Source organism: Eulemur rufifrons, chromosome 7 (assembly GCF_041146395.1).
Source record: "Eulemur rufifrons isolate Redbay chromosome 7, OSU_ERuf_1, whole genome shotgun sequence".
NCBI classification, from domain to species: domain Eukaryota; kingdom Metazoa; phylum Chordata; class Mammalia; order Primates; family Lemuridae; genus Eulemur; species Eulemur rufifrons.
The window spans coordinates 93613192-93628577 of NC_090989.1; the positions used below are offsets into that span (position 1 = coordinate 93613192).

General features: G+C 34.8%; 1 protein-coding gene across 1 annotated transcript in view; it reads left to right on the forward strand.

The window, feature by feature from the left end:
- SERPINI2 (serpin family I member 2) overlaps positions 1-11267 on the forward strand; it is a 28055-nt gene extending 16788 nt beyond the window's left edge. Inside the window, exons 5-8 of the mRNA XM_069472976.1 lie at positions 1495-1592; positions 4781-4867; positions 7154-7243; positions 11191-11267. Of these exons, the coding sequence (XP_069329077.1) occupies positions 1495-1592; positions 4781-4867; positions 7154-7243; positions 11191-11267 (352 nt within the window). The remainder of the gene's footprint in view (positions 1-1494; positions 1593-4780; positions 4868-7153; positions 7244-11190) is intronic.
- Positions 11268-15386: the final 4119 nt, after the last annotated feature.

Here is a 15386-nt window from a genome sequence, read left to right on the forward strand (position 1 = left end):
GATTAGAACATATATTCTCCACCTTTTAAAAGCCCGTACTCCATTTGGTTTAAAGAGTGTGGTAATAAAAACAGAAGGAAAAAAATGCCAACCCTCAAAATCATAATGCTGAATATTAATTTTTTAGTAGAAAGTTGCAATGAAGAAGTTGAAAACAGTTGGCATAAGTTATTTTCATTATCTGTGCATTTTAATGTGCATGTTGTACCCATTTCCAGTTAGTTAGGGTTCTAAATGAGTTAACATCTTCCAAAAGTACATATTATTTTATCAACAAATAATTTAGGCCCAGTAAAGTTTTGCCACAACATGTTCATGGTTTTGAAGAATTATAATTAAGAAGCTGTTTAGTATTTGGCAATTAAAATAATGATCTAATTAGGCTGAGTGCCCAAGCTAATTTCTAGCCCCAGACATGGGCCTACCTGTTAGATAAGCAAGGATCCCCAAGCAGTAGTGTATGTATCCAAACTGAGGAGCACTGGGGTGAATGTCTTGGGGCACAGACAAAGTTCCTCCGGCAGGAGTTGTGTGGGAATTTTGCTAATGTAGGAAATATATATAGCTCCCTGTTTAAGAATATTACATTTGCCCTTTGTTTCATAACCAAAATTTCCAATCTGATTTTAAAATGCAAATTGATGCTTTAAGCATCTATGAAGTCAATAAGTACGAGCTTCTTTTTTACTTTTCATTTAAATGGGAAAGTGAGGTTCAATAGTGGCTTTGGATTAGAATCCTAGATCAGTGCCTATGAGAATCTTTTGAGATTCTCTGGTTAAGTTTTCTCTTCACAGGTGAGGTAAATTGAGAGAGAGGCGAGCAGCATGCTAAGGCTAATGTATGGTCCTGCATTGGAAACACTTGCTAGCTCCTTTTTCATTTTCTCTCCTACAATTTTTATCTTTTATTTCCTTTGAAAGAAATTTAGTTTCCTCTCCTTTACCCTTTTACAGGGCCTATTGGGAAGGTATTAGGTGTGTGCATAAACTCAAGAAAGTCACATCAAGTGTGACAACGAGTGGAATGGATGATAGGTAATAAATGCCTCTCTGTTCCTTAATAGCCAACAATTTTCTCCAAGGACGGTTAACTCCTGTTCTCTGTTCATAGTATCATGGACATCTGCCAGGAACCATCTTTGATGGTGTGAAAAACCTGAGTACATAGATTCTAGAGGGAAATTCTAGACTTTAGGAAGGAGCCAAGCAATTGAAAACTTAGACTTCTCATCCTGTTTTATCGGGTAATTGTTACTTAAAAAAAAATTAAAGTATTCTCTTCCTCCATTTACCTAGGAAACAAGTTATTAGCAACCCAAAACTGACTGGTAAAGCTGGAAAAATGGTATGAAATGTGAGAAAATGTAATTGGGATAATAAAAACAAAATATTTCACAATATAATCTCTTCTGAGTCATTCATTTAAAAAAATTTTGATAGCAAATGTGTACAGTGTTTCAAGACTTTTCTTTTTCTTTTTTTTTTTAAACAGATTTAAAGTGGAGCAAAAAATAGATTTCAAAGAAGCTTTGTATTCTTTGAACATAACTGAGATATTTAGTGGTGGCTGTGACCTTTCTGGACTAACAGGTAGTATGATAAATAATTCTGATATTATTATGTTAGTTTGTTTTCTTAGGACTATATTAACTAACTGATCTTAAAACTGGAAGAGGATTTGTTCCCAGTAAACATACACACAGTGAATAAATGTCATGTTGATCTGTGAACAAGCACTCCATTTTGCATTTAAGTAGTTTTCCTTAATGAAAGTCAAAAAGCATTTAGAATTTTAGATGAGCATTCCAGTCAAAGTTCTAATAAAACTATGTAGATAAAATTTATTATACAGGCTTTTATTTCTGCCCTGTTTGGATTTTCTTATCTGAATAATGGGAATTACAATGTTGAGTCTCTCATATAGGCAGAGCTAATAAAACTCTAGTAAACCAATTTGCAAATGTTAATTCCCTAATATTAGAGTCCATGAAATAGGCCTCCACAAGCTGCTGGATGATGAACACAATCGAGAAATTGTAATGCTACAGCTTTTAGATTTAGCAACAGAGGCCTTTGGACTGACAACAAAACAGAGAAGATGGAGCTATTTTGCTAACTTGCACCTGGAGGATCCTGCGTGGTGAAGATGCTCATTGCACAACAAAGCCAAGACAGTCTTTTAATTCTTCTGGTCCTGGAAGTACTCACTAGTTCAAAAATAACTAAGAGAAGAAAAATGGATGAAGAGGGCCAATTTGTCCCAAACTACCCTCTTTTAAACTCAGTCTTATGTTTTATAAAAAGGGAGCTTGCCTATCTGATGGGTTTTTGTATCGTAACGTGAAATACTATGGAAATATTTTGTGCACTTTTTTATAAATATCTGGGCTTTGGAGAGGTATTCGTTAATTTAGTCACCTATCAATTGTGTGGGTAAATTAATAGAATGAGTAAGCTTTCCTGGTGGGGGAGGTGAATGAGGTTCACAGTTGTCAAAAATGTTCATTATCACCTTCACACATGATGTAGGTACTTGTTCTCACACTGACAGATCTGACTTTGACAATTTCATCAGCACCAGGTATGAAACAGTCAACATTAAATACTGCAACAGGATGCTATATAAGTATGCCTTGGAACACAGCCACCTCAGATAAACCAAACCATTTTTCAAGCACTTTGTCCTCTCAAACTTCTTTCTGGCCTTAGAAAACTCACTTGATATGCCTCAGACATTTCAAAGAGCCGCTCATTCTGCAAATTCCCAGCAATTTGTAACGTCTACAAAATCTCCTTTTACAGACAGGATTTTAAAGAAAATACCTCCAAAATGCCTCATAAAAGAATTTGTTCATAGGAATGAACCCTGAGCAGAGAAAAATAAATGTCCAGCATTTTCTGCTCTTTCCTGCCTGAGTTACTTATTTGAATTGTATTAACTACTTTGCCTGTGTCGTATCTCCTGGAATAGAACAGCCATAGCCCATGCTGACACTACAGCTGGCGGCTAGGAGCACAGTAAATTCCCTGCTATCACCACTTATCATTTGTGCAGTAAACATTCACTAATAGCTACTGTGAACCAGTCCAACACTAGTGCTACAGGACATCTACGTGACAGAACACTACCTCATACTCATGTAGTTCACAAGTTTTGAAGGAAATGTTCTTATAGATTTATTTTGGAAACTTGGAGATAAATATTTGACTTCTCTGTCATTACTTCTTGTGTCACATGTAGTAAAGTACTTAATCTTTCTGAGCCTCAATTTTCTAATCTGTTAAGTGAGATAATATGCTGTAGTGATTTGGGGGGCAATGAATAAAAGAATGTATGTAAATCACCTAATTTAACATTTGGTACATAGTAGATGTTTACTAAATGTTAAATACAAAAAAAAAAGCAAGTGGGGAAAGTGACCCATTAATATTTACTTGCACATCTAGCAAAGCAACACAAGTTTGTCTGTTCTCCTCATTTAACAAATACATATTTAGAATTTTCATAAAAATTAAGGGAAAGACTTATTACAAAGGTGTAGAAACCAGTGAGTTTATGGAGTATCAGATTCCTTGTTCTAACCCTATCATCTCTCAGGTCCTGTTCTTTCCCTAAGACCAGGCCCTGTCTGCAGTGAGATGGAACCAAATGTCTCAGTCTAATAGCCAGGGAATCATTTGGGCTGGCGCCATTGCTAAACTGGCTGAAATTCTTCATTACCCCCCAACCTTCGTTTTGGCCTCCACTCTTGGTGTGGGCACCTAGGTCATTTCCTTTGTGCTCTATTTGTAAATCCTGTTTTATTTCAGGCAATCCTAGGAGAAGAAGGTGCTTTATTGCCTGACCTTGAGGGACCATTCTCCTGCATTTCAGTTAATCCACACTGATAGTGGGGATGTCCCCTTTTCTCCATTTTACAGGATTCCATCACTAGACATGTTCAGATTCATTGATTTATTTATTCAAAAATTATTTGTTGTAAGCCAACTAAGTGCCAGGCAATTTTCTAGAGCATGTTTCCATTGTTCCTCTAAGGAACACTGTCAGATCTATCTGGTCTGAGGAGGCCAGCTTGACACGCCTTCTGGAATGATGGTTTCACTTCCTCCTTCTCAAGGAGACTACCCTTGCCCCGTCACTATACCAGAAAAGCTTCACACACACATCGGTTCTACCAAGAGGAGAAGAGAAGCATTTTCTCTCAGCTTGTATCCACATCAGAACAAAACATTGTAAGACACTGACATTGAACATTTTAACAGGTTTTAAAGCATGGTTCTGAAGTGATTTTGTAACATATGACACAGTTCTTTAGATTTTCATAGCCTCCCCAGTCTTGAAGGAAAGTAAATTTTGTTTTAAATTTTGATCAAAACTAAATACAGAATTTAAGAAGTAAGTTGGCTTTGAGGTTGAATATAATACATAGGGTGGGATTAATTCAAATCTGGAAAGCTTTTTTCATCCTGTCTGTAGACCATGGCTAAGGGAGGCAAAACCCTCTGTCCATTAAAATATTTCACTTAGTTGGATATCTGATTTGAGGCTTATACCTTTCCATCCTTAACTTTTAGGTCAGGGGAAAACTTGACTATCTCTATATTTACTCATCTCTGTAAGAGCTAAACCTAAACCACCTTTATCTCTAGCAAATTGACTAAATAGAAAACAGTTTGTTTCCTTTTGTTTGTTCATTTGAAAATGTTATTAATCTGGGACCTAATAGGTAATGGCTCTTGACTTTAACCCTTAAACATACTTTCATATGTTTTACCAGATTCATCTGAAGTATATGTTTCCCAAATCATGCAAAAAGTTTTCTTTGAGATAAATGAAGATGGCAGCGAAGCTGCAGCATCAACTGGTAGGACAAATAATTTCTGCATAAGCTAGGAGGAAAGAGGAGGGAAGGATGAACACTAGGGTGCAGGCCCTTTTGCAGTACTCGGGTCTTTTTTTCTCTTCTCCTGTCTAGTGCACTATAGGAGGAAAAAAAGAAAATAGTTGTATAAGCTATTCATATGTCTCTTCAGTTACAGAATAATACAAAAAGGAAGGGAAGTTATTTGATTAGGAGTTGAGGCCCATCTACTGATATCTGCTTATTTGTAAATAAGATAACCTACCAAGTAGGAGACAGGACTTGTAGAGAACATTTTAGGGCTCAAATATGATATCATTATTGTTTAGAAATGCTCATTTTTTGTAACTGTATTTCATTTCATTCTTCCATTACATCAAGTTAGTCCCCCATTTTAAAATTTGATTCTTGTTATTATCTCTATGGCAATGGCTGTCAAACTTAGCTTCACGTTAGAATCACGAGGGAAGCATTTAAAAATCTTATGCCCAATCCATACCCCCAAATAATTAAATCAGTATATCTGGAGGTCAAACTCAGGCTCCAATATTTCTTGTTTCCTTAAGTAATTCCAGTGTGTATCCAGGGTTGAGAACCAGTGCTTCATCGTGGCTTGCAGCTTGCCCTGGCTACTACAAATGTAGTGCATAGATCAGCAGCAATAGCATCACTTGGGAACTTGTTAGAAATACAGAATCTCAGGCCCAACTCCAGACCTAGAATCAAATCTACATTTTTCAAGATCACTGGGTGATTTGTTTATACACTCTAAGTTTGAGAACCACTCTTCTGTGCTGCATTTCCTTGAACAAAAGACGTTTTAAATAGTGTCTATGATGTATATAAGTAATATTTGAAAAATAATTGAAAAAAAGCCTTAAAATCAATTAGAAATAAACAAGCAATTTTAATGAATCCTTCATGAGTCTATTTTAATTCTCCATACTATTTGGATTTTAATCAATATTTAAAAGATATTCATCATTTAAAATGTCTTATTGATAAATATCTTAAAAACTGTATCCATTAAGTGGATGATTAATTTGTAATGCTACATAGCACCAATGGATTTTGACATCTGGGTAGGACACACTGGGCTCCATTACTATTTTGTCATCTCTTGAAGGATTTTGCATTGCTGTGCTCAAGGAACTCAGATTGTAGGGAATGGGCTATATCAATCCTTGGAGAAATAATAAGATTGCATTTGGATGAGGTTGCTGGCTCAGGTAGACTTGCTGCTTTTAAACAGAACTGAAGGAGTCCTTCTAGATCATTATCTGATCTCATTATATTGGTGAAGAAATAGGGCCAGCAACGTAAAGTGGCTTTCCTGAGGTCATAATATTAGGTGACAGCAGAGGTTGACTCAAATTAGAATCCCTGACTTCAGGTTCAGAGCCCTTTCTGCTATTGCCCACTGCTTGTCATTGTAAGTCTATAATTTTCTAGGAGGCTGTGACGTCATTAAGGGAAGGCAGCATGAATCAGCAGTGATCATGATGTACTACTCCTCAGAATAGTCAGCCTGAGTATTTTGACTTTCAGAAATCTGCTCAGGGGTTGCTCAGTACAAAATTATTTACATTATTGGTAAAGAAAACGTCTGAATTGAACATAAAAGCATTTAATCTAAGGAAAAAATACGACTTTTTAAATTTTCCCACCCTGAATATTGACAAAGGCCATAATGGAGCAACATGATATTAATTATCATAATAAATATTTTTTAAAGCAGCAAATCTCTGTTTTAAATCTCATAAAAAAAATCCTATGTACATTTACTGCACAAATCCTAAAAGCTCTGAGCTTACAGAATAATCTTGAAAGAGTAAGTAAAAAATAAATTAATTTGAACTCAGATGTGATTACCACAAGCCTGAAGTATAGAAATGAAGTGCAAACATATCCAAATAGAAATTAAGAATTGAAAACATAAGAATAAATCATATAATGTAAATTAAAAGTGAGCAGAAAATTACTGTTTAAAAGATAAAATTTTTCAATTGCTTCCACTAAATTGAATCTAGTATCTGCCTTTCTTCTTCATTGAGCATAAATATGAAGTTAGAACTATTCCATGAATGATCTAATATTTATTCTTCTGCACTTTGGTTTTAAAATTTATTGCAAATTTTGCTATATTTAGAAAATGGTTATTTTTTCACATGTTAACTCTTACACAAAATGACCTTTCCTGTCTACAAAAAGTATTATGGATATATTTAATATTCCCTTTACTGATCTTTTAATGTGAATATCTAAATACCCACTGACTTTATTTCATAGGCATAGACATCCCTGTGATTATGAGTCTGGCTCGAAACCAATTTATAGCAAATCATCCATTTCTGTTCATCATGAAGAATAACCCAACAGGTAAATTCTTTGAGAATTCTTTGGGGAAAACTGTTCAGGTCAAGCAGACCTAGCTCTAGCTGCTAATTGCAATCTACACATCTGAAATCATTTGTTCTTTCAATGGCTATTTAAGGGCCTATTTTTAAGGGCCAATGTACCAGGCATTGCATTTTAAGAGGTCACAAGGACCTAAAATAGGACAGTGGCATTAATAGCTGCCACCATAGTTATTATATGTAGTAGCCATTTTATATACCTATCTCTAAGCTAAAATCATTCCAGTAGGTTAGATATTTGACTAATAAAGACATTGAAGCTCTGAGAGAGATTATGTAGTTTTTCTAGGTACATACGATCAGAAAGCGTGAGAGTGAGAGTTGAGGTCAACTCTCTTTCTATGATGCCACAATGGAAATGAAATCGAGAGCTGTGGAGTTGTGAAAAATTTCAGAGGTAGATGAAAAAAAAAAAAGTGACTAGTATAGGCTCTGAGGGGAAGGGAGAAATCAAACATAATTTCCAATCTCCAATTTGAACAACTGGTGAAAAATGATGCAGTTGGGTACAAAAGGGAATGTAGACGTAGTGGATTGGATTAGTATTTGGCACAATGTCAACAAATGGAAATCCAGATTGTCTAGATAGATGTTTCAGCGCTTTCTTTTATGAATAAGAGAGGCCAGACACAGTGGAGAAATTGTTTTTAAGTTTATATTTAGGACTCTTCAGTAGTCATAATGCCTATCTGAAGGTTATAAACTATACAATAGAAGAAATTATATCTTATTTATCTCTGTATCCAGTCTAGTATTTGGCAAAATGCCTGCCATATGATATCAGCATCCCTACAGATTGGGAGTGGGGATTTGGGTATCAGACCTAGGCTCAAGTTACAGCTCAATTAACTATTAGTTATTAGCTCAGTCAACTATTAGTTGTAAGACAAGTTGCTTTACCCTTTCTAAGCCACATTTTTCCCATCTCCTATTTGAACATAGTACTTGTTTCATAGAGTTAAATAATAAGAATGTATGAAGCCAGTAACACTGTCTGGCACATACTAAGTGTTCATTATGAATAAGTCCATAAATATTAATGAATGAATGACTGGATAGATGAAGGAAGGAAAATGGAAAAGATTCTTTGTATAAGCTTGTTTATATAGAGAGGAGACATAGTTATTCTCAGGATCTGAATCTGTTAGATTGACTAGGGATATTGATATTATTGTCCCGCTAAGCGATACATCACCCTCTTTTTGGCTCCATGAAACTAATGCTGAGTGACCCTTCTTAAAGTTGTATCTTGAAAACAGAGATGGAGCAGTTTAGGATTGCTGAGATTGCATTAGCACAACTTCAATCTGGTAGTGGATGTGTCAGTGTTAAAATGTATTCTGAGTATATAATTTGATCTATGTATCTTTAACCTTTCGATGACTGTAATTTCTTATAATTAGTATATAATTATTGAGTCTGAAGACAGAAGGAAATAAAGCTACATTGGGCATCAACACACAAGTAAACAATGGCTTTTAGAATAATTATGTTTGACTCTATTTTCCAAGTTGATGACTTGTTATATTCTAAGGCCATTTAATAGCTATCAGTAAGACAGCAGTGAAAATTCAAAACCCAAAATAATCCACTTATTTATTTATCTGTGATAATACTTAACTCTCAGAACTTTATGACAATTTTCACTATTTTATTTTTCTATTGTAATAAAACTTTCTAAACTAGCATTTCTCCTTTATTGTTTAAAATGAATGGCCACTCATTTATGAGGGACTGTAAATTGTTCCCATATAAAATGTAGAAAGGGCGATTATCTTAAGACAATACATATTCAATGATTTATCTATTTTTCCTTCACAAATCAACTCAAGAAATAATTGAAATTAATGGAGATGGGGATTTAGCATCGTCATAGTGGACTATTAAATGGCTTCAGGCTCTACATAAAATATATTCTATTGACAATTTCTGAAACATAAGGATGAATGATTTTAGGTTTATTACAATCAATTTTTATTTAGATTTGAAATTTCTTTTGGTCAAACAATACTCTTGTGCAAAATCTATACATTATTTGGATTTTCCTATCAGGTGAATTTTATATTGCAGTATATTCTTCCAAACCCTTAAGCTTTAGCTAAACTTCTAAGTTAAATGTCTAAGTTAAACTTCCAGGACAATGAAGAACTTTTTTAGGCTGAAGGTGTAGGCCAACTTTATAGACATTGAGAAAAAAATTGTGAAAGATGCTGCATGAAAGTTACCATTTCTGAGAAAACAGTGAGTCATGATTTTGAAACTGACAGTACTCCACGCAAAATAAAAGTTATTTCATTTAAAACTCTTTCAGGTCATTGGCCAAGGGGAGAAGCAGACTGAAGAATATTCATTAAAAAATCTATTTTTCTAATCATTGGCTTTGGTTATGCTATTGTATTTTAATATTAGAAGGTAAAAGTTGTTTGCATCTGACAAAGGTGTTGTATAAATACATTGATTAAATATAGAGGACGTCTATTAAGAAGGAGGGATAAAGAGAAAACAAACCAGTAATGATTTCTGCTTCAGCCTGCCTCTAACTCCATCGATTGCTATTATGTCAAGGGAGAGTTCACTGATCTGCTCAATTTAGTAGTGAGTAAATTGGTGACTACATGAAGACTCAATTCAAAATCCGGTTCTCCTTGATGAAAGAAACACGAAAGGGCTAAGACAAATGGCTTTTATGTAATATTCTATACTTCTGAATGTTTAAAAATTTAAACTACTGTCTTCAATTATGAGGTTAGTATCTATAAAAGTTACTTTAAAAATTTTCCAAAATTTTCTGATAAGCATTTGAATGCCACAGCGTTATGAAGATATAAGAGTCACTTGGTTTCTATTATGACCAAATATAATACTCATGCTGGGAAAAGTACTTATATATCCCTATCTATGTGAAAAATAGAGGTATTTATTTTCTTTCTCTTTTTCCAGAATTTTGAGGCAGGACATTATTAATTATAATTATTCCTAGAAAGAAAAAAAATAAAATCTGCTGAAGATTATGTTTATTTCCATGTTACTGGCTCTTCTAGGAGTGTGTCTGGCTTTGGACTAAACAGTAGAGTTAATGAAAATGGGCTCTCCCATTGTTATTTCAAATATATTTAAAGATCATTTTCATTACCTTTAAAATTATGCAAAGTTTATTTTACCACTTTTGAAATTAACCTTTATTACAACTGAGTGTAAGAAATTGAGTCAAGGCAACATTTGACTTTGATCCATTCAAGCCACTTCCCTTAATCCAGTTGAAAAGAAAGGTGAATAGATTTTGGCATATCATTACTTCTGTTTTGTCCTTTAGTTCTTAGTTCCTTTTCACTTGCAAACACAGAAAGCCTGGAAAGAGGCATTTGCATTTATGGTATATACTATATCACTTTGGTGAGGATTTGAAAGTACTAGTGATATAAAAATATTGTCTTTAGCAGTAAAGTAAGCTTTGATTCAGAGCTGAAAGAAGAAATCTGTGAAGCTGCACTTTTAACCCTGAGGGCTACATTACATGCATAAAAAGATGACTGCTAATGCTTTAAATTTAAAACTCTACCATGCTCAGCATCATTTTATTATGCTATGCTTGCCTGCCTGGGTCTCTATATTTAGAAGAACACCTCTCTGTCACTTTATTTTTGTTTTCCTATATGAAAAACAGGGCTAATGCATTTTTCATTACAAGCTGTAGTGGATGTTAATTTACTTCATAAATTACCTGAAAATGATTAATAATGATATAATTATGTATTTAAGACAAAGGAGAGGGCTTTGCTATTAGACACTGCCTATTTATCTTATAAAGAAAGAAAGACCAAATGATTTGTTGAGATATTAAGAAATACTAATTATTGTTAGTTTTTCTCCAGAAATTTCTTAAATATGTTTTGTTTTTTCTTTTTCTAGAATCAGTTTTATTTATGGGAAGGGTGACAAATCCTGAAACCCAAAAGATGAAGAGAAGAGATTTAGATTCACTGTGAATAAAAAGCACAGACTCAGAAGACAATTCATGGAAAATAGTTGATTGGCAAAATATCATCATCTTGAAAACATTTTTCATGTATTTTATCTTTTTTCTGTTTTAAATAGTGTCTGTATTAACCTATATTAATAGAGACCTGTGTTAACGAATAAGTAAAATTAGATATGTGTTTGTTTCTGTCCTTTCTGTATGTTTTATAAAGTCTATATGAATTAAAAGCAGTGAGCATAAATAAAATATCATTCATATGTTAGGACAAGTGTAAGATATCTTAGATATTAAATTCCTTTTATTCCTAAAATATTGGACTATCAGACTCTCCGCCATAGCAACATTATCCAGACCGTGGGGAAATAAGGTTAAGAGAGAGAGGGCACGTACCTGTTTCTCTGGGGCGCTACTTAAGACAGAAATCCAGTATCTACGATGGTAGTCCAGCTTTCAGTATTTTGCTAATCTTGTTATTCCATGTTTTACATTCAATGTTTGCCTTGCTTCAATACTGTTTGGAACATATCATTTTTTTCTGATTGATGCTTCAAAATGTATGAAAAATAGAAAAGCTGAGGGCTTTTGTAAAGCTTTCTTATTTTTATAGGTGAAAGTGGCAGCCAAATTAGTATGATTCTGGAAGCCGACCTTCCATGATTTTACAACGCTGAGCTAAGGGAAGTGTTAGAGCTGAGATTGTACTCTATAAAAATTAAATGCAGAACTCTTTCTCTGACTACTCTGAAATATTAGATCTAAATATCAAAAATAAAGGCCATTCGCACTGGAGTTAAGTGATATCTCATTGTGGTTTTGATTTGCATTTCCTTGATGATTAGAGATGTTGAGCATTTTTTCATGTTTGTTAGCCAATCTTGTATCTTCTTTTGAAAAGTTTCTATTCATGTCCTTTGCCCACTTTTTGATAGGGTTGTTTGATTTTTTCTTACTAATTTTCCTGAGTTCTAAATAGACTCTTGTTATCAGTCCTTCCAAAACAATACATGTTGGCATGGATGCGGAGAGACAGGAACACTCATACACTGCTGGTGGGACTGCAAACTAGTGCAACCCCTGTGGAAAGCAATATGGAGATACCTTAAACAGATTCAAGTAGACTTACCATTCGATCCAGCAATCCCATTATTGGGCATCTACCCAAAAGAACAAAAGTCATTCTATGACAAAGACACCTGCACCCAAATGTTTATAGCAGCACAATTCACAATTGCAAAGATGTGGAAACAACCCAAATGCCCATCAATTCATGAGTGGATTAGTAAAATGTGGTATATGTATACCATGGAGTATTAATCGGCTATAAGAAATAACGGTGATATAGAATCTCTTTTGTTCTCCTGGAGAGAGTTGGAACCCATTCTATTAAGTGAAGTATCCCAAGAATGGAAAAATAAGCACCACATGTACTCACCAGTAAATTGGTTTCCCTGATCATCACCTAAGTGCACATTTGCGAATAACACCAGTTGGGTGTCAGACAGATGTGTGGGGTGGGGGGAGGGGATGGGTGTATACCTACATGATGAGTGCAATGCGCACTGTCTGGGGAATGGACACACTTGAAGCTCTGACTCGGGAGGATGGAGGGGGCATGGGCAATATACATAACCTGAACTTTTGTACCCCCATAAGAAGCTGAAATAAAAAAAAATGCTACATTCCAATATGAGTTCATGTAACATGTTTCACAGTTTTTTCATTTTCATGTTAATCACGTACAGCACCATTTTGTTTGTTTGCCATAGCAATTTTTGGCAGAGAGCTTAATGATAATAGCTACCCTTTGTTGAGTCCTAATTATACATCAGACACTGAAGTAATCACTTTATATACATTATGTTAAATGTACTAAAAATTTAATGAAATAGTATTACCCCTCTTCCTGATGAAGAAACTGAGACTCAAAAAAGTTCTATAAATTAGTCAAGAACATATACAAATACATACAGTGAGTGAATTTGAACTCATGATTACCTGAGATAGGAGCCTGTGACCTTAATCACTGAGTTATGCTCCCTTTGTAGGGGAGGAAAAATTAATTTTCTCTCTACCTTTCATAATTCTTAGCTAGAACTACCTGTTACAAAAGACAGATTAACAAGAGAAAAACAAACAGAAGTTTATTAACGTGTATATCTTGTGTATACATGGGAGAGATCCAGGGAAAAATGAGTCAATTGCAAGCAAGTGGCTTAGAACTCCAGCTTACATAGCATCTGCAACAAAGAACAATACATTTTTTGAGAAGTGAAAAGACAAAGGAAAAGGATCTAGAATTTCTAGAGACCAAAAATTGTAGGAAGGCAAATACATGGTACATAAATGGTAGTTAATAAGGTTTCTTATTTCGATTCCTCTGGTGCTTTCTCTAAGGCTGTTAAGGGTCTGAAGTCATCTCTAGTGATCAACCTCTGTCCTACTTGGTAGAGAGTGGAGGAGGGACACCTTTGTAAATTTATGTTCTGTTTTTAGGCAAATAGAAGAAGGGCAAACAGCTTTTTCTGTATTTGCTTCATTTCAATTACCTTCAGCTCAAAATGTTCCTTATGCCAAAGTGGCATATTTTGGGGTGGTTTATTCTGCCACCCTTCACCTTCTACTTTAGTCTCCAAAGTCTAGGTACCCATCTACAGAAAAACCTAGTGCAATACTCCAGACATTATGAAGACAACTTTAGAATGAATTATGATTGCTTAAAACCGTAACATAATTGAAAGCAATGTTCATTCCTATACTGTCAATTTGAGCTTACTTAGCTATAACACAGTAAATGCTAATCTATATGTTAATGATACACATTTGTGCATAAATTTTTAGTTCTTCCTCACCATGGAACTGGCTTAAAAATATGCTTCTTTGATTCAGGAAGAAGAGAATAATAAGTTCAGTTAAGAGTATAGTAGTTTTATTCTGGCCTGGTCCAGATTCCAGTTTCCCCTAGGTTGCCTGAGTTCTTGTGATCCTTTTCCATGTGCTACATGTCAATTTGCTCTGGGGACTCATTCGTTCATTCCACAAATATTAATTGAGCTCCCACCATGTTTCAGGCACTATTTTAGGTACTAGGCATGTACCAGTGAACAAAATTGGCAATGTTTCTGTCTTCGTGGAGCTGACATTTTACTGGTAGCAGACAGACAGTAAACTAGTAAACAAATACAAAAACAAGTTAATTTCAAATGGTGACTGTTAGGCGTAAGGAATTCACCCTCCCCAAACTTCCATCCAAACCTCCAATAAAACCCACCCCTCTCCCCTTCCTAGGGGTGTATTAGGCAGGTAGCCTTTGCCAGACCCCTAGGGAGATAAAGGAATGAAATGCAAAAGGAGAACTACTTTCCTATCCCTCCTGATAAGGAGGATGCTTGTCCTCCCTTGTTGTTCCCTAGGGAGATAAAGGAATGGAATGCAAGAGGGGAACTTACTTTCCTTATCCCTCCCAGTCGTTTGAAAATAATTATTTACTCCTCCCAGAAAAACTCTCTATAAAATGCAAGGCCCTCCCCTTTTCTCTCATGGACCCCTTTTTTGACTTCCACCCATCTGCACCCAGATGCTCAAAATAAACAGCATTTTGCTACACATGAGGCTTCATGTGTCTCTCGGCTCCGGACCTAACAGAGATAACTGATGACATTAATAAAACTGGATAAGGAAATAAGAGAGGTTTCAATAATGGAGATAATATAATTAGGTGACTGCCCAAGTGTCACTTTCAGTACATGTTCTTACAATGCGCTCCCAATGTATTTGCTTTCTTTAATAAGATTTACTAAATGTCTACCTCGAGTTCCTTACTAAAGAGCCTGACTACATTGTACAAAAGTTTTGGTAATTTTTCTTCTGTGATTTCATGCTTTTCTTCTGGTCTGTGCTATTTGCCTTAAAAAAGGAAAGAGTTTAAGCTCCTTATGGAATAAAAAATAGCCTTCTGTTGGGAGGTTGAGCTAAAAAATCCTTTCTTCTACCCTCTTCTAGAAATATAGTTGCCAAAGCACTTCTACGATTAAAACCTTTAATCTTTACTTACAGTTGCAAGTAACTCAGTAGTTATTATAGTTTCATATCATAAAGGTTACAAATATCTGAAATATATTTATAAAAC